General features: G+C 43.4%; 1 protein-coding gene across 1 annotated transcript in view; it reads right to left on the bottom strand.

The window, feature by feature from the left end:
- Nucleotides 1–542: 542 nt before the first annotated feature.
- SUSD1 (sushi domain containing 1) overlaps nucleotides 543–27,631 on the bottom strand; it is a 126,643-nt gene continuing 99,554 nt past the window's right edge. The window contains exons 13-17 of the mRNA XM_035016061.1: nucleotides 25,395–25,491; nucleotides 21,770–22,028; nucleotides 14,953–14,992; nucleotides 5,538–5,631; nucleotides 543–5,187 (exon numbers count right to left, since the gene is read on the bottom strand). Coding sequence (XP_034871952.1) covers nucleotide 5,187; nucleotides 5,538–5,631; nucleotides 14,953–14,992; nucleotides 21,770–22,028; nucleotides 25,395–25,491 — 491 coding nt within the window. The 3' untranslated portion in view covers nucleotides 543–5,186. The remainder of the gene's footprint in view (nucleotides 5,188–5,537; nucleotides 5,632–14,952; nucleotides 14,993–21,769; nucleotides 22,029–25,394; nucleotides 25,492–27,631) is intronic.

The raw sequence follows: 27,631 nt of genomic DNA, 5'->3' as shown, positions 1-27,631 counted from the left end.
GCAGAGAGCACTTTCAGGGGCAGGAGCTGAGGTAGTGACTCAAGAGTCCAGGATAACAAAATATAAAATACCTAGACATACATAAAAATAAGCATAAACTACCTTGTAAGTTGAAAAAGTAGAATACTCTAGAGAGGGACACACACACAAAAATTAAATGGAGATATGTACCATGTTGTGGGATGGGAGCACTCATTATTTAACACATCTCTCCCCCTCCCCCCAAAAATGTTAAGATTTCAGGGGGGAAACTGACCAAATAATTCTTTAGTTTATGCATAATAAATATGTATCCCTGAATAAATACATAATAAAAGCTGAGGATAATCTGAGCATTAACAGAAAGAGTGGTAACTTAGTTTTACTTGGTATGAAAAACCCTATTTTGGGGGCGCCTGGGTGGCTCAGTCGTTAAGCGTCTGCCTTCGGCTCAGGTCATGATCCCAGAGTCCTGGGATCGAGCCCCACATCGGGCTCCCTGCTCTGCGGGAAGCCTGCTTCTCCCTCTCCCACTCCCACTACTTGTGTTCCCTTTCTCGCTGTGTCTCTCTCTGTCAAATAAATAAATAAAATCTTTAAAAAAAAAAAAAAGAAAAACCCTATTTTAAAGTTATAGCAGGTGGTATTGGCACAGAAATAGATCAGTAGAACAAAGGGGAACGTTCAGAAATAGACTTTGGTATATGATTCAGTATATAATTCAAATCACTGGGGGAAAAAAGTCAATGAATATTAATAGGACAACTGGCTAAACCATTTAGCAACTGAATAAAAAAAAGATCCATCCCCCGAACCTCACTCCTTATACTAAAATAAATTTCAGATGGATTATAGACTTATGTGTTTTTTTTTAAACTGCTGATTTAGATTTATTACCTTGAGACTGGAAGGTCCCTCCAAGCATGGCACCAAAGGCAAAATAGATTAGGAAAAGACTGATAAATTTGACTATCCAAATGTAGAGTTTTTGTGTGGCAATTTTTGACACAAACAAGGTCAAAAGGGAGATGATAAATTAGAAAATTTGTTTACAAAATATATGACAGCTAGGAAAAAAAAAATTACTATGATACAAAGAGCTTTTCACATCAATAAAAGACAAGCCAAGTACTTGAGAAAAAAATTCACCAAGACAGAATTACAAATGACCAATCCGCATGCAAAAATAGAGATATGCAAGTAAAACACTGAGTCATCATTTTTCACCCATCAGATTAATCAAGATGAAACGCATCAACAGTGCCCAGTGGTGTTTGAGGCTTTCTGCTGGTGAAAATGTCAACTGGTATAAACTTCCTGTTGAGATTCCTCTGACAATATGTAGTAAACACAAAATGTATATCGTTTTCAATTTCATCCCTAGGAATTTAGCCTAAATGATAATTACATACATACGAATTGTATAAGGATAGCAAACATCTGGAAACATTCTAAATGCACCACGCACAGAAGAGTATTGGTTAAAGAAACTACAGCACAAACTTTTAACGTAGTCCCTATTGACATAATAAATAAATAAATAAATGTGCCCAAGAAGGAAAGAAGCAATAGTTTACAAAACATGTGTCGTTGAACCCCATTCTGGTAACCCTGGGTTGTGCCCAAAAAGTATGGATATGGGTACACGTGCATACATACACATCACCAAATGATTCATTCATTCTCTTTTTCTCTCTCAAACAATGAGCACACTGCTTTTTTTAACTGGTTTGCTTCAATGTATCACCCGCCCACAAACTTGGGCGCAGAAAAAGCCACACCCTCTTTTCTCTCCCAAATCGTGCACTTCCGTTCAGTGACAATGGTGTAGCAGGCAAAAGGTCCCCTAACACACTATTTGATTGACTACCACTACTGATTCTGGTTTTCCCTCAGATGAATAGAATAGAAAAATAGAAGGCTTAGAAAATCCAAATGTGAGGTTAGCAATAAAAAGGGAGCACTGAGAATTCTTTTTTACTTCCTTTAAAATCAATTTAAATATTAACTTGATTCCAAGCTAATGTGGAATTGCAAGATAATCACTTCTGCTCTGGTCTTGGTTAAGTTCCCAGCTACAATTTCAGGTCTTGAGTCAGAGATGGGCTATTACCTATTTCCCCTTATTAACTTCCATCTGTTTGGTAGTTTGTGTTCTCCTCTAGAAGTGAGGGGGGAGGGGGGGAGATACCATATAGTGAAAAGATAGATATAAAAAGGCCTGTGTTGCAGTACTTAAGGACAATGGTTAAAATGTGTGTGTGTGTGTGTGTGTGTGTAGGAAATGCAAAGACCTGATTCTCCCCAAAACCAAAAGGACTGTTCAAAGGTTAGCTCAAGGCCTGTCCAATTCCAGGAATGAGGACTAGACTTGCAGTCAGAAGATTTAACCCCACAATTCAGGTCATATACCTGTCTGAACCCATTTCTCCGTTCTAATGTGGGGAAAACGGTAACCCCTGACCTTCCCACCATCCACAACTGTCGTGAGGAGGGGATGGAAGAATGTGTGTAAACAAAAACTCCAATGAGATAAAGCAAAACTACAGGCATGCACACACACAAATCAGCTAGGGAATAATCAGCCCCCTAGCTGGGCAACCCCCAATTTGACTCCTCATCTAGAAGGGAGCACACAGCCAGGTCTCAGAGCTCAACTCGACACACTGTCCCCAAGACAGTTAATAAGGGAAAGATCCTTTCTCCACCCCCAGCTTGGGACTAGCTTTATGTAGTGGCACGCAAACCCAACTCCGAGCGCTGTCCTACCGGTCCTTCGACAAACAGACCCTGCATTCTCCCAGGAAGACCCACTATCACTCTCCTGAGATCCCCTCCCCACCTTAACCATGAATCGGCTTGGGAAAAAAAGAACAGTCTTGTGGCAAAGCTACCACGCGAATTTAGAGAACTTCTGGCTGCCCTCAAGTTTATGAGAAAACAATTAGAACTGCAGAAAGATGGCACATCCTCTTGCCAATGCTCAGCCCCTGCTCTCGTTAAGTAATACTACTGAGCAACTCTGGGCTGTCATTTAGAACATTCATAGGCAGTGAAAAAGTCCATGTTTTTGTTATTTTAGTATTCTTTCATACTTCCGCACTATACCCACAAGTACATTTTACGTAATATTTTACTCAATATTTAGTGAGTTATTTTAACTAGAAGCTTTTAATACTAAGCAAGTGGGATTTCTTCCTTTCAATGACAATTTTGCTAAGCTCCCCTGTGGAGCACAGGAACTTCTTTGGCAGCTAATTCTAAAGCTGGAAGTTAAGGAGGCTGCAGAAACATATGGTGTTTACAGAACCAGTAAAATAATAATAATAATAATGGGAGTTCAGATTCTCTTTTGGGTAGAGGAGGCTTTCAGGAAAATCCTTACTCATCAGAGACCCTACCCTACACTAACCACGATAATGTGTAATGCTTCCAAATTTCATTCAAAGGCTGCGAAAATACTATGAGCTTGAATAGTTGCATATAAAAATGAAAAGTAGAATGCTATGTGTATTAGTCTTTTGAGAGCACCTAAGATGAGAGCACGAAAGTTTCTAAATGCTGATCCTAGGTTATAGGCCAAGGTGGTGCCTCAGAGGACAAAGGACAATTATTCCAAATACTGCTGAATGCTGATGGGGCCTGGGGCTAACAGCTGTTCCTGAACACCCAAGGGTCAGGATATCACTTCCCTCTCTCTGACTCTCCCCAGTTGAGGGGATATACTTGGAGCCAGGTCTCCCAGGGCAGGGCCGCTTCACAGACAGTTTCCACCTGTTTCTGTTGTTCCTCTCGTTTCCTCCTCTGCCCACCAGCCCAGACCACTCAGATCTGACCCTCAACGAATGCCCAGTGAGCTAGCAGAGAGAGAACTCTGCCCCCACCCCGTCAGGAACATTGTCCCTCTTCTGCAGGACTGCAACCCTGCACAATTCCAGGGCCGTGTTCATACACACTGCCCCCGAAGGTCATATACTACAACTGTCCCCTGCTTGCCTCCCCCAAGCTTTTTATTCTCCAGGCCTCGAAAAAGAGGGAGAAGAGGGAGAATACCATTGTTGCCTAGGAGAGCCACATGCCTCTGCTCCATTCGTTTCTTACTGAGCCTTGGAGTCACACCATCAGTTAGGGAGGAAAGTTAAAGAACACTGATTCAGGTTTTAAAAGTCCAATCTAATACGCCCATCTGTAAATTCAGCAAGTTGAGAGCGGGCCCAGGACCGCTTACATCTAATGTGTCATGGTTCATGATAAAGTAACAGCCATTGTCACTGAGGCTGTAGGTAAAGGGGAAGATCACATCACTCACATTCTTCCCCCTTCCCTGTAAACACATGGACGCTGGCCATGGGCTTGACAGTGTTTCAGCCCATTGTTACTACATGAGCACCCAATCTAAAGGAAGACAAGGGCATTTTTAAGAGAGAGTAATGAAAAAAGTTAGCCAAGACTGCTATAAACTTTGGTGTGGAAGAGAAGAACTGTCTAAATTAACAGAATATTTTTATTTGAATGAAAACTTATGGCTTTTGAATACCTGTAAGACCCATGGATCTGTATCAAAGCAACGCTGCCTAACAGACATTGCAGGAAACTTACTGGAGTGGCCAGGTTAGTATACTTTCTATTAGTATGTCAATTAATTGTAGGAAAGGGGTTGCTTCTAAAATGTTTGACAAGTTGCCTCTGTCAATGATCTCTATCCTTTTCGATGGCCTCCTTCATAAAGGCAAATTCTAGCCCAAACTTAAGTCCATCTCATTGCTCATTGTAAAAGGATGATTCCAAATGAATCCAGAGATGCTATAAAGGAAGGTGCAGAGACTCTCTTGCATTCAATTTCCAGAAGAGCTGACTCTCAGGAATCACTCAGAGGAAGACAAAGGTCCAACCCACATGATCTGTAGCCTGTGGTCAATATTACACTATCTATCAAGGGTCTCAAGTACACGGACACAGAACTGGTTGTGTAGTAGGCAGAGAAGACGTCAGCAATTCCTGAGTTTCCTCCTCTTGGGGGGTTCCACAGAGGTATTCACCGTCTTGAATCCAGAAATGGGGCCAAGCTGGGGATGGAAAAAGTTGCAGACCCAGACACACCTGGATGGAAGCCACACGGGGCCTCTGTGTAGGCAGGCACCTGAGAGGCTGTCATTACACCTGCCCCCAGCAGCACTGCATCCCCCACACGTAGCGCCCATCTGCAATCTAGACATGGAGGAGGAAAAGAGTCCATTGACACACTTTGGTTTTCCCTTGGTGCATCTGTATGTACTGCTCACGTACCCTCATGGGAAGCAGCGTGGGAGATCATCCACCACTCTGTGAGTAGCCAGGGCAGCCATCACTGACCCTGCTCCTTCTCTGCACCAGAAGGGCACCCCCCACCCTGTCCCGAGGTGTAGAGCTACTCATGCCTCTCACCTGCTGAGTGCTGAGCCCAGGATGACCTCTACCCACAGCCCCTTTGACCCTCCTCAGTCCCAGCTGTTCTTCATGACTCCAACCCCATCCTTCCGCCATTCCACTCATTTCTCAAAAATGACAGTCTCACATACCACACGGCTGAGAAGGAGAGGAATGCGAGAACAATCACAACGGCCATGGAGCCCAGCCCGACGCCCACCATCTGCTGCAGCACGAATGACGAATCTGCGGGACAAAACCACACACTGAGCCCACAGCACGCAATCATGGCCCTCCTGGGAGGCACACGTGCACCTGTGCTCACTCCAGTCTAACCCAGAGCTTGGCCCCATTTAACAAACCATCCCAAGAATGCCCAGAGTGCCTCTGTGTCCCCTGAGTTGGCCCTGAGGGTGTAGGACCTAAAGAAAACACAGTCCCGGGGTATTTCTGAAAGGAAATGGAAACACAGGCCACATTCAAGTTACAAGGGATAAAAAAGTTCATCTTGCTGTGCATACAAATACAGCGAATTGTGTTGCTTGTATTGGTCCTCTCTCAGTCAACTGCACTGAAAGTTTTTATGGGCAGTTTTCCTTTGCATTGAGGAAGAAGTCATCCTGGACTTTTGCTCCAAAAGTGATAGGTAGCTCCAATGGTCAAATATAGCAAATGAATCCTCTCTGATGGATGGAGTCATCTGTCGTTCTCCCGACACACCAACAAGGATAGTACCTCCTCGCTCTGCTCAGCAGGTTGCCATGAGGATAAAGTAAGAAAATTAACGTAGGGCACCTAGGTGGCTCAGTCGGTTAAGTGTCTGCCTTCGGCTCAGGTCATGATCCTGGGATCCTGGGATCGAGCCCCGTATCAGTCTCCCCGCTCAGTGGGGAGTCTGCTTCTCCCTCTGCCTCTGCCCCTCCCCTAACTTGTGCACACGTGCACTCTCTCTCTCTTTCAAATAAATAAAATCTTTTTTTAAAAAAAGAAAATTAATGTAAAAGCTCTCTGAAAGACATACATATGCTCTATTTGGGGGTGTATCATATGTTGACTGCAGGGAGATCTTTTGCTATAGACTGAAAAACACCCGCACTTGAGTTGCACATTTGGGCCAGCTGACTGAATCAGAGCATCATGTTCTACACCAAAGGTCTCATTTTAATTTGCAAACAACTTATTTAGCACTTACGATATACCAAACACTGTTCTAATGACTTCTCCTAACTACCTAGTACTCACACAGGTATTACAATAATAGCGCCTGGCTTAATAACACACTGAGTACTATTATTATTCCCATTTTACTGATGAGGGACCGAGGCATGGAGCTGTTCAGCAACTTGTCCATGATCACACAGCTAATAAACAACAGAGTCAGGATCCAAACCCGAGCTGTCTGGCTTCAACATCTTTGCTTTTAACCACAACACCATGCTTTCCCAGTGCAGATCTGAATCCAGTTCTGTCTACAGCAGAGCAGGTCACACTCCCCCTCAGGAGTTAGGGGTGCAGGCCCTGCCCTTTCCTGCAGAGGCTGATGATGATGGGATAGTTCCTCTTTAAAAGAACAAAGGTCTGCATGCAATGGTGCCACCAGACATTGAAAAGATCTTGGGGGCTGACGTTGCATATATAGAATTAAAAAAGGAAAACACTGCCCAGCCATGGAAGAGGTGTAAGGAAGTGCAACTAAGTCCAAATTTTGCCAGATAATTTGTCATGGTTGTCACTGTCGGAATATGAAATTATTTCACTTTTCGGTACCCTCCTTTTACTGATGCCCCGGGCATATGCTTAGTCTGCCCCGTGGGGCATCCAGTACTGCCTAGGAAGAGCTGAAAACAGCAAAAGCAAAGATCTGCTAAGTAAGGAGGAGGGGCTTGAGAGGAAAAATAGTAGCCCCCGGACGTGAGACCCTCGAAACATAGATGACTTGCTTCCCTGGCAGCAAATGAAGCTCATCCGAGAAGAGTTCCTGCTCCTTAACTCTCTCATCACCAAATCTGTGCTATCCAACACCGTAGCCACTGGCCTCAATGTGGCTGTTTACACCTAAATTAGTTAGTTTAGGTTTAAACTAAATTAAATTAAAAATTCAGTTTCTTGATCATATCATCTCAAGTGCTCAATTTCAAGTACACACTTCAAGTGCCCAGTAGCCTCATGTGGCTGGTTGCTACCATCTTGGACAGCACCGCTTTAAAACCTTTCCACCGTTGCAGAGAGTTGCATTGAAGGGTACCGCTCCATCTCTTAAACCAGCTAAAGAGCAGTTTGGTTCTATTCTCTCACAGGGTAGCTGGCACCAGCAAAAGCAGCCGGGGAATACACTTCTTGCTAAAAAGCTCTGAAAAACCCATTACCTCAGAAAGTGTTGTCAAGAGACTTTCCAGAAAAACATGGCTTATATTGTTTGGCTACCTTTAGGATTCAGAAGAAAAAGGCTTTGATATTTTAAGAAGCCATACTACAGAATAGAAGGAGGAGCTGTGGTTAAACTAGAAATTAGAAGAGAAAAAATTGGGGGAGTGACTTGAATGACTACCTATTAAAACAGTGCAGTATCAGCATAGGGATGAATACACTGGAACAAAATAGTGTAGAAACAAACCCATGTACATCAAATAATTTCCAAGTCAGGTTGTCCAAGTCTGTATTTGAACACCCTAACTGTGGACTCTGGACAAGTTATTCAGCCATTCTGTGCCTCAATTGCCCCACCGAGGGATGATCTAGTAACACGGGAATGATAATAATAGTACCCACCTTATAGGGTTATTGTGAGAAATAAATGAGGTAAGTCCTGTTAGAACTGTGCCCTGGACGGGCGCCTGGGTGGCTCAGTTGGTTAAGCGACTGCCTTCGGCTCAGGTCATGATCCTGGAGTCCTGGGATCGAGTCCCGCATCGGGCTCCCTGCTTGGCATGGAGTCTGCTTCTCCCTCTGACCCTCCTCCCTCTCATGCTCTCTGTCTCTCATTCTCTCTCTCTCAAATAAATAAATAAAATATTTAAAAATAAAAAAAATAAAAAAAAAAGAACTGTGCCCTGGACACAGGAGGCAACTGGCAAATGTCAGCTATGATTCATTATTGTTGTTTGTTACTGTTTCAAATCATTAGGGGAAATGACATATTATTCATAATTCGTGTTGAGAAAATTGGCTGACCATTTAGAATAAAGTGATTTTGATCATTAGAGCTTATACTATATATGCCAAAATAAAATCCAGACAGCTTAAAGACTTAAATGGAAACCTAAAAGAGTTAGAACAAAGGGTAAGTGAATCCTTATCTAAAATATCTCAAGCAGGTACAAATTGTCTAAGCGCATTTATTAATGCAGGAACCATAATGCTCACTGCTGGGATCTGCTCTTTCTACCACAGAGCCACCTCCTAAAAGATCTTGCCTGGCCCTTGACCACAAGTTATCATCAACTACACTTTGCAAACTCTGTCTTCCTCGTACAAAGTTCCACGTTCTTTGCTCATCTCTGGTCGACTTAAGTTTGCTCTTAAAGAATCACCTGCAGTTGTTCACCATCTCACTTGCAAACCGTATGAACCTGCTAGAATATGCTTCATCCAGGTCAAAAGGCTTTAATTTATGTGAAGCAGTTAGCTCTTCTCTTGCTTTGAAAATGTCCCCCCACAAACCAACAGGACAGAAGCAAAGTTGGAGTTGATGGACCTTTCTCTTGACCATCCACCAGCAGGACATCATTCACCCTAAGCAATGGGCCCACCCAGCTATTCCTTACTCTGGATGTAAATATTGGAAAATCATCTTTTTCTTTTTAATTATTCTGCATAACATGACTTGGGTTTTGGCTTCAGGCATGATTCTTGCTGGTATTGGTCTCTTGGTCTACTTTGTGTATGTACTCCGTGAAAATCTGAGTCTGTCCAACCCATAGTCCTCACAGTGTAGCCACACAAGATTTCTTTAGGGACTTTCCCAGTTAATTCCTCACTGAGAAAATTTACAACTGGCCAATTCAAATTACATTTTTTAGAGCTTTGCCGTCTTCTGGTTACCCTTCCTTTCACGGTTTCATGCTATAAAACCATGCTTATTTTTCTTCTGAATCACTTGTAGAATATTCTTTCGGAAACTCGAGTGAATCATGTGTTATATCACAGTGACTCATTCTTGGAGAGAGTAAATCCATTAGGTTAAACGCTGCCTTTCTCTTCAGGGTGACTCCCAGAGGAGGTACAATGTTCGTGAGGCGTGACAGGGCTTCTCTGGGCTTATCTTTTAACTCTTCCACTAATGCAAATACCACAGGTGCTGAAGAGCAAGTTAGAAAGACTCCATGCCTACTTTCAAGCTTCCGGACAGCTTCAGAACTTCCTGTGGCTGTCGACATTTTTTCATGAATTTCTACGAGCAGGGTCACTTCCTGAAAGCCATAATCCTGTTCTCCAAATGGATGAACAAATAATTTGCACCATGACGTCTAGTTAGTGTGTTCAATTCTTCTGCTATCCTAAGGTCTCCTCACTTGAGTTCCATGCAGAGTGGGCGAGGACAAAGGAGATCAAAGTAAGAGATTAATTTAATTTAGAGATATGTAACACCTGATGAATCAGCAACATTTTTTAATTCATTTTCTAGTGCAGCTTAGCAGCTAGCCCCCACTCATTTGCTCGCAGTTCTGTGGGCCAGGAGTTCAGGCACATTGTGACTGGGTCCTCTGCTCAGAGTCTTCCAAGGCTGAAATCAATGTGTCAAGTGGGCTGCATTTCCCTCTGGAGCCTCTGGGGAAGAATCTGCTTCCAAATTCTTTGCAGTTGTAGGACTGAGGTCCCCATATTCTTACTGGCTGCCAGCCATCGGCCCCTCAGCTCCTACTGGCCACCCACATTCCTGCCATGTGGTTCCCTCCACCTTCAAAGACAGCAGGAGAAACCCTTATTCATGTCGGATCCATCTCACCCTTGAATCTCCAATCTCCTGTTTCTGACCTCTAGATCCAGATTTAAAGGGCTCATGTGAAGGTCAGGTGCATCTGGATAATCTCCCTTCTCGGGACCTTAATTCTTCAAATCCTTTCTCAGCAACACTTAGCATAGCCTTTGAATGATAACTGAGTGAAGGTGGGTGTATACCAGTGGCCAGGAATTTGTGAGGCTGTATCATAATTCTCCCAGCCACAATGATGAAGGTTTAAAGTATGCGTGTGTGTTTGTGTATGTGTGTATACATACAAGTGCACAGCATATACAAACACATACGTACACACTAGGCTTCCATCTTCTCTGGTTCACTTAAGTATTGCACTTACTGTGCTTCATTTTTCATCCGACTCTACTGCTGGTTGACCAGTAATCCTCCAACCCAATTCACTAAATTCGGATTAGGTACCAATGTGCACCAAGCACTGCCCCCCTTCTTCAAATGCTCTCCCTCAGGGGTATGCAATCTAGTAAGAAAAGACAAGTACACCAGTTGCACTATAGTATGGCAGAATGGCTAAAAGAGAGGGAGGGAGGGAGGGAGAGAGATCCTGCCCCACTGAGGAAATAAAAAAAGCTTCATGGAGGACATAGCATTTGATTTTAACCTTGGCAAACAGGTGGGATTGTAATAAGCTAATAAACAGAGAGTACAGGAAAGTCATAGGGCAAGCCAGGTAGAAATAAATAGGTAATTGTATGAACAAAGACACAAAGGAAAGTAAGCAAGGACCATAACCAGAGAAGAGCGGACACATCATTTTGAATGGAGAAGATGAGGCAACCAGAAGGGTAAGCTGGTGTCAAACCGAGGCCTTAGAAACCAGTCTAAAATGTTAATGGAGAACTCTGGAAGAACCACCAGGGGAAGTAATCAAATCAGCGCTGCAGTTTAGAAATATGGGTCAGATGTGTAGGCTGGAGTGAACGAGCCCCTGAACACCATGGTGGGAGAGGAAGAAGGAGGCTCTGCCAGTCATCTATGCTACAGATATAAAGGCCTATGCTCAGGGGGTGAATCCAGACATGAGATGGGCACACCCTAGGTGTAAAATGCAGGCTGAAAGGGAAAGGGGAATGGTCACTAATGACTCAGGGGTTTCACCCCTATGACTGAAGAGTGTTCTGTGAATACAGTTTGTGATCATCTCACGCATATCAAATGACCTTGCTTTGTGACTCAAGAAATCAAAGAGCCAGTACTTCGTGGCTGGAAGGGATCTGAGAGATCTCAGTAAGAGGCAGTTGAGAACCAGCCAAGTTAAATACAATTTCAAAGACACTCGGCTGTTGAGTAGCAAGGCTCAAGCAAGGAAGCCCAGGCCTCTGCATTTCCCCTCAAGCCCACTGCTGGTTCCTGGTAGTCATCACAAAGCTCTTTTAGGGGCAATCTGCATAAGGTAAATAGCAGAATTCCTTCCTGGGCAAAGGTGAGAATGGGGCAGTTGCTTGGCACAGATGAACTTGAACAAGTTCAGGACTAATCTGGATCCTAGTTCTCTCCAAATTACTTTCTGAGATGGCAGTCTCCGACATTTTTGCAAAAGGGGACTGCCAGAGGTGAGTGCATGACCGTAAATATTTATATCAGAATTGCCTTCAGCGTTTTAAAAAACAGTGGGCTTCTCTATTATCTCCAGAGCCTTCCAATAGTATGAATTCAAAGGTTTGCACTCTCTTTCAACACTGCTTCTTAGGCTGAGGAGGGTAAAGAAGGCACTACCAAAAGCCACTTAGATTCTATTTCCAAAGCAAAATCCTTCCTGTTAACTTCACAGTAGCCAGCTCTTTGGCCATTTCTTCCACCCAGTTAGAGTGTTTGCTAATCATATGAAACAGCTGCTGAAACCAGTGGATTCTGGAAGCTATTTCTGAGCCTGTCCAGGAGGCTTGCACATCTCCATTCTTCAGATAAAAGCACCTCTTTTCTTTGTGGGAACTGCATTCCCACCCTTAGAGCCTCAGGGAATGCACTGGCTGAAAAATTTCCAAATGCTGGAACATGTGGTTGTTTCTTGTGGTCTTCCCTTAAATTCCAAGACAGGAAGCTAGGCCTATCTGCACGCATTAGTGTAAGAGCATACATCTCTGTGAAGGGAGACTCTCACTAATTATGCTAAGTAAAATAAGTCAGACAGAGAGAGATAAATACTATATGATCATAGTTATACAAGGAATCTAAAAAGGCTGAATTCTATATAGAAACAGAGAGTAGAATGGTAGTTGCCAGGGTCTGGGGGGTGGAGAGAAGTGGGGAGATGTTGGCCAAAGGGTACAAACTTCCAGTTATAAAATAAATTAAGTACTGGGGATCTAATGTGCAACATGGTAACTATAATTATCAATACTGTATTATATGACTGAAAGTTGCTAGGAGAGTAGATCTTAAATGTTCACACATACACAAATATATACACGGTAATTATGTAAGGTGATGGAGGTGTTAACTAACCTTATTTAGGTCATCATTTCGCAATACAAATCAAATCATCACACTGTACAAATGAACCTCAATGTTATGTAAGTTATATCTCATGAAAGTGGAGGCGTGGGGTGGGGGAGACCCTCGCCGCCTGGCAACCGCAATCCAAGATGGCTGATGGTCAGGTAATGTGCCCTGCCCAGTAGAAAAGCCATGTCCTCTGCTCTTATGGAAGTTGGTGTGAGCAGAGATAAAAAGATGGGAAATAAGATTAGAAGATAAGCAGATAAATGAAGGAAGCCTAATTCTCTAGGTCCCTCCCAATCATTTCCTGCTAAGCACCCTCTGCTGACAAGGTAACAGATCCCCCATTGTAAAGTGCCCTTTGCTGGAATCCTTCTGGAAGCAGGGTTATGTGGGCACTTCCTTACCACCCCAGCCTATTGTTTCTTGCTGCTCTGAGGTGAGGGGCAGGATGTAAGGGGTTAAACTGATGCTCCAATCTAAGAGCAAAATTCCTCAGGCTGTTGCTAGGACTCATAAACCACAAAGAAAAGGTCCAGATTCAGAGGTCATAAACTTGACAAGATTTCTGGTATTAGCTACAAACTCATGGAATCCCTGGGAATCAAATCCACTGGCTGGCTGGCTGCCTGTTGGTTGAAAGAAACGTACTGCCAGGGAAATCCCACGTCTGGCAGACAGAGCTGCGATTGCTCAATCCCCGAGGCAGCTCTCCCACCTGGACAGCTGCCCGCGTGGGTAAGTTTGAGGCTGTTGAGCACTCGGCAGAGCTCCTCCCTGCTGCTTCTCATGCATGGACAGCTTTAGAGGAAAGGGCCAGGGTACTTTCCCAGGAAAAGACTGAGGCAGCCCAACTAAGTGACCAAGTGACTCACTCTGCTGCCAGCCAGGGGATGCTTGCTTTTCCTAGCCAGCAGGATGTGGTCATTGTTCTGGGGCCCCTGTCCACTGCAACGCACTTTATCTTTTCTTCCTTTCTAAAAGAAAGTGCTTGTTGTGCTTGTCCAGTTCCCCCTTTCATGTTACAGACTGTGGTTTGGGAATGTTTACATTTGGCATTTAGTCACCGACTGCCATCGGAGCATGAGAAGTCCACCTGCATTGGATCAAGAGCAATGGACCGTCGCCAGGAATCCTGATCTTGGAGCTGGATGCAGTAACAGACCCACCTCTGGGTTGTCTTCCAATCAAGTTCCACTTCTGGTTGTACAGAGGATAATTCTTCCATAATGGGTGTTTTTCCTAAAAGTATATGTGGGGGCGCCTGGGTGGTGCAGTTGGGCGCCCGACTCTTGGTTTCGTCTGGCGTCGTGATCTTGGGGTCATGGGATGGAGCCCCACGTCAGGCTCCCAGCTCAGCACGGAGTCTGCTTAGGACTCTCTCTCCCTCTCCCTCCGCCCCTCCCCAGCCCCGCACACTCTCTCTCTTGCTCTCTCCCTCTCTCTAAAATAAATAAACAAAATCTTTTTTTTAAAAAGTATACACGTATGTGTGTGCACATGCTAAGCAGCTAAATGGCTGAAAGTAGGGGACTGTTGTGGCTCTTTGTATTGGTCTGCCAACATGTTTTTCTGTGCTTCTTTTTCTGATGGGGATCATGTCCGCCTCTCAGTGCAATCCTGGTGTGTCTGTCAATCACACTGATCTGCCCTCAACCAGTCATAATCGAAGCCCAAAATCCCAGGCAGGCTGTTTGTAGTGCCTATATAGTACCATACGAGGGGTACTAGTCATCCCACGGACGGTCACTTAATCTAGGAGGAAAGATTCTTTCCCTGAATTGAAAAATCCTCTGTTCCCAACTGAAGTTGCTAAACTGGGCAGCTGGTGCCCATCCCTCTCCATCGCATGGTTTATTGTAGAAGAAAATGAAGCCAACTCAGAAACAGAAAGCAGAGACACAGACAGAGTGTCCCACTCATGATGTCAAGTCCCAAGTGTCAGTTCCTGGAATCCTGGTGATGCCCCTCTGGGGCTAGGTCCATAAGCTCCCCACCCCGCATCCTTTTCAGCTATGGCTTTTTGCTTAAACTAGTATGAGATGGGTTTCGGTCACCTGTGACAACTTAAAAAGAAATCTCATTAACATAAACTTGATGCTGCAGACTGGACAGGAGAAAAAAAGACAGGATGCTTACGCAGAAAGTGGTTTTACCTTTCACTTGAGCCCAAACTGCACAGGAGCATCTTCTCACCTATGAAGAGAAATGCAGCAACACGTTTAATGAAGCAGCACAGAACATCAGTTTAAATAATACATTTTAGCCCGGAAACTTTACTGGGTTTGTTTTTCTCTTAATTTGGATTAAAATATCCTCATCTAGCTCTAACATCTTATAATTGAGCCATGTGATCACTAAGTATTGGAGGGACTGGCATGGGTAGCAGGGACAGAAGTGACCCTAGGGATCAGTTCTGTAGCTTTTCAATAGATCTCAGAAAGCACACACTATGGGTAAACAACAGAAACAAATGGCAATGAGTTTCATTCTCCTTGCCAGCTCTGAGCAACTGGCATTGACTGCCTACAAACGATGTTGAAAAATATTCTGAGATCCCGTCCATGTGACAGGGATGTGACAGTGACAGTAATGCATGTGATAGGCAAGGCTATGGGAAGTCTTGGTAAATAATAAAACTTCACTGGTCTAGATGATACTTATCTGGCCAAGACCCACAAACTCATTGGAATGAGATACCTTCTTTCCTTCTCCCCCAGTTATTCTATGCATATTTGTCTGTTAAGAACACTGGGGTTACTCAGCAAAATGTTCCCCAGAGGATACTAAATAGCAGGGGTCAGAGAAAGATCCCTCCAACTTCAAAAGAATATTCTCTTTCAAGTGACAACCTTGGGTAGTCTGGTTTTATTAAAAATTAAAAAAATATATTTTTACACTGAAAAATGCTGGGGAAAGCTTGAAATGGCCATAAGCTCTTGAATGTGACTGAATTTTGCCTTGGTGCTAAGTGCATCAAGGGCATCTAGTAGAAAATCATAGGCAAGAATAACCAGTGAAAGGGACCTCAAGTAGTAGGGCAGGTACTAGGGAACTGAGTGTATTAAAGGAGAGAAACTGGTGGGGCCAGGTGAAGAAGGAAGCTCATTAAAATAGAGTGTCGTGACCAGATTTACACTTTATGAAACTCATTCTGGCAGGTGTATGGAGCAAAGAGACAGAATAAGAGACAGGAAGATGAGTTAGAAAATTGATGTTCAGGGCGCCTGGGTGGCTCAGTTGGTTAAGCGACTGCCTTCGGCTCAGGTCATGATCCTGGAGTCCCGGGATCGAGTCCCACATCAGGCTCCCTGCTCAGCGGGGGGTCTGCTTCTCCCTCTGCCCTCTTCCCTCTCGTGCTCTCTGTCTCTCATTCTCTCTCTCTCAAATAAATAAATAAAATCTTTAAAAAAAAAAAAAGAAAATTGATGTTCAGGCAAGAGATGTCAAAGGCTAAACATTGTTAATGAAGAAGGAGAGGAAAGGATGATTTTACACAGAATGAAGGTGACAGAATTGACAGAATTTGATGGTGCACTAGACAAGAAGATAAAGAGGGAGGAGACAAGAATTATTCCTTGATTTCTGTCTTAGCAACTGGGAGCATGGTGATGCTATTTACTTGGACAGATACACAGAAGGAAAAACAAACTGGGAGAATTGGAAAACAAACTTCCTGGTGTCAATTTTTACTACAAAGCTAAAGTAATCACAACAATGTGGTGCTGGCATAAAGACAGACATATAGACCAATACAGTAGTATGGAGAGTCCAGAGATAAACTCTTGCATATGTCAAATAATTTTCGACAAGGGTGGCCAAGAACATTCAATGAGAAAAGGAAATCTTTTCAGCAAATGGTGCTGGGAAAACTAGATATCCACATGCAAAAGGATGAAGTGGGACCCTGACCTAACACCATACAATTAACTCAAAATGGATCAGATCCAAATATAAGACCCAGAACAGAAGAAAACATAGAGAAAAAGCTTCGGCAAATTGGGTTTAGCAACGATTTCTTGGATATGACATCAAATGCATGGGCAGGGAAAAAAAAAAAGAGAGAGAGATAAACTGGACTTCATCAAAATTAAGAACTTTTGAGGATGTGAAGAAAAAAGAACGCTCATGCACTGTTAGTGGGACACAAACTGGAGTGGCCCCTGTGGAGAACAGTATGGAGGGTCCTCAAAAAATTAAAAATAGAACTAACCAGTAATGCCACTATTGGGCATTTACCCAAAGAAGAGGAAAACACTGAATTGAAAAGATACATGCACCCCTATGTTTACTGCAGCATTATTTACAATAGCCAAGATAGGGAAGCAACTCACGTGTCCATGGATAGATGAATGGATAGAGAAGATGTGGGGTATATATATATATACACAACAGAATATTACTCAGCCATAAAAAGAATGACATCTTCCCATTTGCAATGACATGGATGGACCCGGAGGGTATAATACTAAGTGAAGTCAGTCAGTCAGAGAAAGACAAATACCACATGACTTCAGTTATATGTGAAATTTAAGAAACAAAACAAATTTTAAAAAGAGACAAACAAAAAAAACCCCAGACTCTTAAATATAGAGAACAAACTGGTGGCTGCCAGAGGGGAGGTGGGTGGGGGGATAAATGAAATAAATGAAGGGGATTAAGAGGACATGTATCACAATGAGCACTGAGTAATATACAGAATTGTTAAATCACTATATTGTACACTTGAAACTAATATAACACTGTATGTCAATTATACTGGAATTAAAAAACAAAGAAAGCTGGAATGTTAAAAAATACTAAGAACTTGGGGCGCCTGGGTGGCTCAGATGGTTAAGCGTCTGCCTTCGGCTCAGGTCATGGTCCCGGAGTCCTGGGATCGAGTCCCGCATCGGGCTCCCCGCTCTGTGGGAAGTCTGCTTCTCCCTCTGCCTCTCTCTCTCTCTCTCTCATGAATAAAAAAAAAAAAAAAAAAAATACTAAGAACTTTCTACATCAAAGGACACTTACCGAGAGAGTAAAGAAGGCAACCCATGGAATGGAACAAAATATCTGCACATTGCAAATCTCGTAAGGGATTAATATCAGAATATATAGAGAACTCCTAATACCCAAGAACAAAGAAATAAATAACTCAATTTGAAAATGGGCAAAGGACTTGAAAAACCATTTCCCCAAAGAGGATATACAAGTTGCCAAAAGCACATGAAAAGATGCTCAACATCGCTAATCATCAGAGAAATGGAAGCCAAAACCACAGTGAGTTACCATCTCACATCCATTAGGAGGCCCATTATCAACACAGGAAACAGCGGGTCTTGGGGAGGATGTGGAGAAAATGGAACCCTTATGCACTGCTGGTGAGAATGTAATACGTATGGTGCCGCTGCTGTGGAAAATAGTGTGGCAGTTCTTCAAAAAAATACGAAGAGAATTATCCAACTGTAAATGACCCAAAGAACTGAGATCAGGGACTCAAAGAGAAATTTGCACACCCATGTTCATCGCAGCCTTATTCAAAATAGCCCAAAGATGGAAGCAACCCAAGTGTCCATCCACAGATGAATGGTTAAACAAAATGTGGTGTATACACACAGTAGAATATTTAAAAAGGAAGGAATTCGGACACAATGCTACACCATGGGTGAACTTTGAGGACATGAGGCTAAGTGAAATAAGATAGTCAAAAGAAGACAAATAATGTACGATTCTTCTTTTTTTTTTGTTTTTAAAGATTTTATTTATTTATTTGAGAGAGAGAGAATGAGAGACAGAGAGCATGAGAGGGAGGAGGGTCAGAGGGAGAAGCAGACTCCCTGCCGAGCAGGGAGCCCGATCCGGGACTCGATCCCAGGACTCCAGGATCATGACCTGAGCTGAAGGCAGTCGCTTAACCAACTGAGCCACCCAGGCGCATGAGGTACCTGGAGTAGTGAAATTCACAGAGACAGAAAGCAGAAGAGTAGTTGCCAGGGTTTGGGGGAGGCAGGAAGGAGAGAGGCACTGCTCAATGGGTATAATGTTTCAGTTTGCCAAAATGAAAAGAATTCAGGAGAGTGGATGCATAACAATGTAAATGTACTTAACGCTAATAAACTGTACACCTAAAATTGTTTATATGGTAAATTTTGTTATACGTATTTTACCATTAAAAATAAATATTAAAAATAAACCACTGCTGGGCCCCTGGGTGGGCCAGTAAATAAAATAAAAATTAAATACATACATACATACATACATACATACATACATAAATAAATAAATAATATCTTTTAAAATAAAAAATAAAAATAAAAATAAACCACTACTAAATGTTCTGGAATTAAATTGTGGTAATAGTTCTACCACCTTGTGAATACACTAAAAACCACTGATTGTATACTTCATTTTTTATTTTATTTTCTTTATCATCTTAACCATTTTTATTCTTTTTTTTTAAGTCTTGAATTTATTATCTTTTTTTTTTTTTAAAGATTGTATTTATTTATTTGACAGAGAGACAGAGAGGGAACACAAGCAGAAAGAGAGGTAGAGGGAGAAGCAGGCTTCCCGCGGAGCAGGGAGCCCGATGCGGGGCTCGATCCCAGGACCCTGGGATCACGACCTGAGCTGAAGGCAGACGCTTAACGAGTGAGCCACCCAGGCGCCCCAACCACTTTTATTCTTAAAAAAATTTTTAGGGGCGCCTGGGTGGCTCAGTCATTAAGCGTCTGCCTTCAGCTCAGGTTGTGATCCCAGGGTCCTGGGATCGAGCCCCGCATCGGGCTCCCTGCTCCGCGGGAAGCCTGCTTCTCCCTCTACCTCTCTTTCTGCTTGTGTTCCTGCTCTCACTCTCTCTCTCTCTGTCAAATAAAATATTAAAAAAAAAAATTTTTTTTATATGGGTATAGTTGACATGTAACGTTACATTAGTTTCAGGTGTACAACTTAGTCATTTGACAAGTTTATAAAAGATGTTCACCACAAATGTAACTGCCATCAGTCCCATTATATCACTATCACCACATCAACTATATTCCTTATGCTATAAATTATATACTTTAAATGGGTGATTAATGTGGTATGTGAATTGTATCTCCATAAAACTGTTTAAAAAAGAAAAATAAATAGTTCACTACTAATTTTAATATGACTGTAACACTAATAGATTGGAAACCCATAGGGGAAGTAATTGGAATTGAAAAATGCAAGTCCCAATATAAATTTTTTCCAAACCCCTTCACCTCCTTAGCCTCCCAAAGACCAAGATCTGCGAAGCTATATGAAAAAGAGGTATCCATGACATCATAGAAAAGTTTCCTATAAACTAGGATTCGTATCTTAACCTCTCACTCAATTATCTGTGTTATGGATTGAATGTTTGGGTCGCCCAAAGTTCATATATTGAAGACCTAGCCCCCAATGTGATGGTACTTGGGAGTAGGGCCTTTGGAAAGTAGTTAGATTCAGATGAGGTCATGAGGGTGGGGACTCCATGATAGGATTAGTGTCCATATAAGAGGAAGAAGATTGACCAGAGCTGGGTTGCACGCTTTCTGCCATGTGAGGACACAGCAAGAAGGCCGCTGTCTGAAAGCCAGGAAGAGGGCCGTACCAAGGAACCAAGTCCACTGGTACCTTAATCTGGGACTTCCCAGTTTCCAAAGCTGTGAGAAATACATTTCTGTGGTTGAGGCTACCCAGCCTAGGGTATTTTGTTATGGCAGCCCATGTGCACCCATGTACCTCTTAGACTGAAGGCTCAATCTGGAAGCGCAGCTCTCTGAGCCCTCCCTCCACCGTACTCATTTTGTACTGCTAGTGCTATATCTTCGGCTAGAAACGCCAAGGCAGGATCTCCAGGTAAGCTTCTGGCGAGAAGGCCCTGAGTCATAAACACCTTGTAAACAAGTTCAGGGAAATATATTCTGGGCTTTAGCCTGCCAATTCTTAATTCCTACGTTACTGTCACAAAATACTACTAAATCTCTTTGCTACTTGTACATATTCTTAAAAGTAAGCACTGGTTTACTATCAAGCATGATAATGGCACATTAGACTTGTGTCCTATACAGAATTTAACAGAGTACCTGTCAGTTTTAAATATGGGATGGGGGCGCCTGGCTGGCTCAGTCAGTTAAGGGTCCGACTACTGATCTCAGCTCAGATCTTAACTTCAGGGTTGTGAGTTCAAGCCCTGTGCTGGGTTCAAAATTAACTAACTAACTAACTAACTAACTAACTAACTAACTAACTAATGAACCTTATACTCAAGATGGCTCCAATTCATCAGTCAAGAGCTGTTTCTATTAGTATAATTTTCTTCTAGTTTCCATTACCAATCTATATGAATTTACATCACACTTGGAGTTCTCCTGGGGCAACCATCACAATGGTTCTTCCAGATCTTTCACCCCTGACTCACTGATTCAGCTCTTGCTATTCTGCTTGTCCAGCTCACTGTATTTACTCATCATGCAACGAATCTATAGTTCTATGTCTCATGAAAGAACCACCACTGGAATAACGCAGGCTTTCTAAGGATGAGGAGAGGTGGGGGTGGCCAAGGAAGTCAAGGAAGCAGAAAATAGGGCAGCGCTGACGGTCATCTGCCTCGCCTTCCTGCTTCTGAGAGGGTGAGGGGAGGCAGCAGCCTGGCAGGAGCACAGGGAAGTGACAGAGAAATCCAGATATTCCTCTTCAAATCAGGCTTCAGCAGGGCATTAGGATGAGGGGATTTGTGAAGCTTAAGAGGAAGAACCAAAACGAGGTCAGTCCAAGCACAGATCCCACCAGGTCCCGCAGGAAGTTCAGACCATCAACCTCCTTAAAGGTCTCACCTGCCCATCATTTATACAGGCAAAGTATTCGACACATTTTTATGGTTCGTACATGCAGTGTCCATCCCAAATAACAGGGAAACAAATGTTCAAATATTGACATTTCACGCGAAGAAGAAAACAGAGAATTCACGAGTTTCTAAAAGAAGTATACCTTATTCCATTCGCTTGTGATTCGTAATATAATGCAGTAATCGTTCCCTTTTTTCAAAGGTGCATTATAGTATTTCCCATAGTACAGCCTGTCTCCAATAGATATCTCCGTGGCATCATCTGGAACATCTCTGGCCAGTAGTTCTGCAGCCACATATCCCTCAGCGTCAGAAGTGTTGCTAAAGAATGAGGTGGTCCCTTCAGAATCACAAAAAAATGTGCTTTGGAGGGCCAGGGGAAACACTAACACCTGATATGAACTGGAAAAAAGAAAAAAGAAAATGTCTATCAGACCCTTGCTTGAGAGAGTCATTCATTCAATTATTCAAATGTATGGAGCACCTGCTATGAGAGAAACACTTTTCTGGCACTGGAGATACATCCCTGGACAAGAAAAAGTCCTTGCCCCCTGGGGGGATTTACAGTCTGACAGCTCCCACACTTAGGGAATTCCAGTTTGGACCTACGGTGCTAACGGCCCATGACACGATGTGAGGGATCTCAAGTTCCCGCCGCGAATGGATGCCAAGTAAATCCTCTTGAGCTGTGAGAGGTCGTTACATGTATGGCTGCCCTGGGTGTGCATGCCACACAGCTGATCTCATCAGCGGTTTCCACGTGGGCAAATGAAACCCAGCTGTGGAAAGGGTTTAGCAGTCACATGGAGGCTGCCTGCCTACAAGCGTTAATGTCCTAAGTCTGCAAAAAGGCTCCAGTCACATGGTAAGCTGAAACGGAACTCATGTGATCTGCATGTCCTCCAGTTCACAGATACGAGTTCATGTGAAATAAATGAGAAGGAGTGCCAAATCACCATGCGTTAATCTAGCCTGACCATGTCCTGAAATAGGCAGAAAGGTAAAATGTCATGTGTACATTGTGAAACTCTTCCCCCAACGTGGACAGAGGATCACACTAGCCAGCAAGCATCCTTTTGTACGTGTTTTGTTATTATTTATCCCACCAAATACAAAACCTGTCAGCCAAAGGAGGTGTAAGAATAAAACCACACCGAGAATGAATCATGCCTCCTTTTTCAACCCCACCCCTCCTTCCTTCTCTCCTGCCTCTAGGATAGCACATGTCTGAACATCTGCTTTCTCTATCAGGCCTGACAGCAGGGATTTAAATGACTTACTCCTGTATCCTTGCAAATCCTTACCGAGTTCTTTGGCTGTGACTGACTCCCCACTAATGTTTCTTGAGTTGACGTTTCCATAAAGAGGAAAAACACGCATTGGTACCAAAGATGATTAGGGTAATTTCCAAGCCATGAGGCCACATAATCTATTTTACTAGCAAATATACACTTCCTGTTCCACATTCCTAATGCCCCATCTCCTGCTTCCTAAAAGTCCATGAGTCACAAGGTTAAGAAAAGGGAGCCTTCCACGACAGTAGGTCTGGGACTTGGAAAGCCTCCATCCCAAACATCTTATGTGTCTTCGGGGCCCTGATTTCCACAAAGTCTGGGCTCGCTTTCCAGCAAAGAGCTTTCTACAAAAGGTACAAGGTAAAGCCTGCAGGGCGGTGAGTTGCTGCCACCACCACCACTAAACATCTACGAAGCATCCACTGCCTACAGGGGAACGCTTGTAACAACACACTTTCCTGGCGATTTGAAGACATCCCTATGAATCATGGCTGCAGGTAAGAGAATAAATGGTGCAGAAGCTCCATGCTGTCCTCAAGCTCTAATCCATCTTGCCTTTCCATGTAGATGGTGGCATTCAAGTGCAACCTCAAGGCTCACCTTTGGTTCTGGACATTAGAGGCACCATTCATGGGGCATAAAGCAGTCTCCCCAGTTAGCCTGATCATAATCCCCCGAGTTGCTTGATAATTATACAGATTTCCAGTCCCCATCCCAGACCTACGGAATCAAAATCTCCAGGAGCTGAGTCTGAGAATTTGTACTGCTGATAGGGCAACCCAGATTATTTCTATAAGTTGGCAAGTGTGGGAGACACTAGCATTAAGAGAGTCCAGGAACAGGCTGCATCATGCACTCAAGATCACCAAGCTAAGGAGGGGAGCCTTGCTCCCAGGGCCCGTTCCACCATGTGCCCCACGCCACTGCCCCCCCCCCCCCCCCCACAAAGCAGAAAGCAGACTCAGGCCTGTCTCCCACACTGGCAAAGCTGCTCCCCTGGCTCAAACCAGGTAGTCAGGGAGAGGAAACTGCTCCACTTGCCTGTTGGTAATTAACCCTGATGACGTTAGGGAAGCAGTTGTGGCTGTTTGGAACATGACTGTTCTGGAAAGACTTCTCCCCTCTTCCTCACTGCCACCCTCCCTGGAATGACTCACAGATCTCCACTTCCTGTTTTGGAGGCAGTGGAGGGCACATTAGCCACAAGGATAGACTGTCATTTGGCTTTTCTTTTTGCCTTATGTAATTATTGGCCTACATACTACATTTGCTCTTGCAAATTCTCTCAGGCAGTGATATCATAACTTCTGTTCTCCTCATAGCAACAGAATGGCAGTGCCTTCCAGTAACTCATCAGGAATCAAGAAACAGAACAATGTACACAATATCCATGCCTGGAAAGACCTTTGAGAACTTACTGCACTTAAACTAATAGAAAGACAGGAAAAGCCTAAGTTTCATTATAAAGAGACACACAGAGGCGCCTGGGTGACTCGGTCTGTTAAGTGTCTGACTCAATCTCAGCTCAGGTCTTGATCTCAGGATCAAGAGTTCAAGCCCCACACTGGGGCTCCACACTGGGCATGGAGCCTACTTAAAATTAAACAAACAAACAAAAAAGAGACACACAGATAATATATCCAGACTTTCTTTTTCATAATTTTATAATATCTCACATTTATTTTCACATTGAATGTACTGAAGGGTCATTAGACTAACAGGTCAAGAATGACATAAGGCAACAAAGGTTAGGTCAAGGATGGCAAGGCTATTGCCATGTCCTTGCCTTATTCCTGTGAGCAAGGTGCTTATCTCTCCAGGGGTTCCTCTATCTTCCTTTCTAAAAAAAAAGCGGGGGGAGGGGGGGATAATTCTGCTTTCCTAACCCAAGCATGACCCTGTAAATAAAATGCTTAATGGAACACAACGTAGTTCTCCAAGTCAGGTGAATTAATTCCATCCTAATACCATCTGGAATCCCAGAAGCAGTCATTAGCTACGCAGTGTCTTGCCTATAACTCAATGTGTGAACGAATTAAGAGAATTATCCAAATGACCCTTTCAGATCCACTACACACACCCAAAGATCATCTTTAAATGAAACGATGCTCCTGGTCCACCATCACTGAGAGACGTACATGAAGAGGTGAGTGCAAAGGATTAACACTTTCCACATCACACACAGTCAATGCTTGTCTGGCCGGTGACCAAAGGAAGGGATTTCATTTTTTGAGCTAAGCTGCCCAAATGCCTGTCTCTGGCTCCTTAGAAGTCTCTCTATTCATTTGGAAGGATGCTGGTTGGAACTCAAGGCCCAGTCTGTGGCCAAGGAATCAAAAACAAGAGGCCCTGATTGCACTGCCCCAACTATTCAAGTGCAGCACCTAGAAAGTCCCCTCCTCGATCAAACCAAAGTTTCCAAGACTCTCCATGAGGACCACCGGGCAACCACGGAAAAGGGGCCACTACCCACCTGATAGGTCCATTTTTCTCCTTGGCTTTCCTCAGTCTCAGACGTGGTAGAGGCCCTCCATGCGCTGTGACAAAGTCTACTTCCGGAAGGGGAGGCTCTGGAAACAAGCCAAAAAAAGGAAAAGGGTGTGATCGGAATGAGTGGAAGCATGACGAAAGTGGGCATCGGAGAGCCTTCGAAAGGAAAGTTTTAATGTAAAAAGCGATGAGCATTTTCTGACACCTGCTACCACATGGATGAATCTTGAAAACATTACGCTACGTGAAATGAGCCAGACTTAGAAGGATGATCCCTCTTCTATGCAACATCTGGAACAAATTCATAGACACAGAAGTAGATTAGAGGTTGCTGAGGACCGAGGGGTGGGTAGGCAAGGGGGAGTTAGTTACTTAATGATCAACGGAGATTCTGTTTGGGGTGATGAAAAGGTTCTAGAAATAGACAGTGGTGAAGGTTTACAGCATTGTGAATGGTCTTAATGCCAATAAATTTTGTGCCAGAAAATGGTTAAAATGGTACATTTTATGTTGTATATTTTAAATCTACAATAAAAAAAAATTTTTTTAAAGGGACGCCCCAGTGCTGACAGAGGGTACACACAGCGGGCCTGACAGTTAACTTGCTGGACAGGTTCCTATTTGGTGGGGAAGGCCAGCATTCCTGACTTCTACATCCTTTCCAGTCACAGAGCATTCTGTCCTCATTTTGTTATCCCCAGCAACCAGATATCCCAAATAGACCTCCTACTGCGAGGGGACTATATTGGCTGACCCCAGCATTCTAGTATCTAACTGGTAGTTATGTTCATAGTATGACTGCACCATTCTGCCTTGTGGGTACCTCAGCTCAGATGCACTGGCACTAACCAAATGCACTAGCTGCGTCCTGCACAGGCCTCGTCCCATATAATCTTCTCAACATTGCTATCAAGTGAATGAAATTCATAGAGGGAGAAAGGAAGAGAAAAAGACAAAGAACAAAATATGAATGTCTCCCCCAGGTACTATATAAGACGGATGAATCACTGAGCTCTACCTCTGAAACTAATAATACACTGTATGTTTGTTGAATTTAAATTAAATTAGAAAAATAAAAAAAATGAGTGCCCCCCCCAACCCTGGCCTTAAAATCTGTTACAGTGAAATTAAGGACTAGGAGGCCAAGATAAACACTCAAGACTTTATTTACCCAATTAGAAAATAACCTCAGTGGGCACCTGGGTGGCTCAATTGGTTAGGCGTCTGCCTTCAGCTCATGTCATGATCCCAGAGGCCTGGGATCAAGCCCCACATCTGGCTCCCTGCTCAGTGGGGAGTCTGCTTGTCCCTCTCCCTCTCCCTCCACTCATTCTCTCTCTCTCTCTCAAATAAATAAATAAAAATCTTTAAAAAAATAAAATAAATAAGAAAATAGACTTGGGGTAGAAATTCCCAATCCAGATTATAATAAATAAAAACTTATACCTTCCTATATAGTTTGTGGGGTTTTTTGGTGGGGGAGGGACAGAGGGAGAGGAAGAGAGAATCTTAAGCAGGCTCCACGCCCAGTGCAGAGCCCAGCGCAGGGCTCGATCTCATGACCCTGAGATCATGACCTTGAGCCGAAATCAAGAGTCAGACACTTAACCAACTGAGCCACCCAGGCGCCCCAACTGCCTAGTTTTTAATTTTTTTTAATTTTTAAAAAAGATTTTATTTGTTAGTGAGAGCGCACAAGCAAGGGGAGTGGCAGACAGAGGAAGAAGCAGGCTCCCCGCTGAGCAAGGAGCCTGATGTGGGCCTCAGTCACTACCTGAGCCGAAGGCAGATGCTTAACCGACTGAGCCACCCAGGCGTCCCTAGATAGTTTTTTAAAGCACTATCAAATATGATGGTTGCCAGAGGGTAGGGGGTTAGGGGTGGACAAAATAAGAGAAAGAGATTAAGAGTTAAAATCTTCCAGTTAAAAAATAAGACATGGGGATGCAATGTACAGCATAGGGAATACAGCCAATAATATTCTAAGAACTCTGCATGGTGACAGATGTGGTGATCGTGGTGACCATTTCATAATGTATATAAATATCAAATTATCATGTCATATACCGAAAGCTAATACAATTTGTACGTCAATTATTCTTCCATAAAAAGGCTCTATCGAATATGTGAATCATACACCACCTACCAACCCATTTGTTAACCACCTTTATACACCATGCACCCTGGGAGGCTGGGAGAAACAGCCATGGAAGACACAGT

The sequence above is a fragment of the Mirounga leonina genome, unplaced genomic scaffold (assembly GCF_011800145.1).
Source record: "Mirounga leonina isolate KUSES-001 unplaced genomic scaffold, KU_Mleo_1.0 Mir_170, whole genome shotgun sequence".
NCBI classification, from domain to species: Eukaryota; Metazoa; Chordata; class Mammalia; order Carnivora; family Phocidae; genus Mirounga; species Mirounga leonina.
Note: the sequence above shows the minus strand (reverse complement) of the source record. Positions and strands in the feature narration are given on the sequence as shown.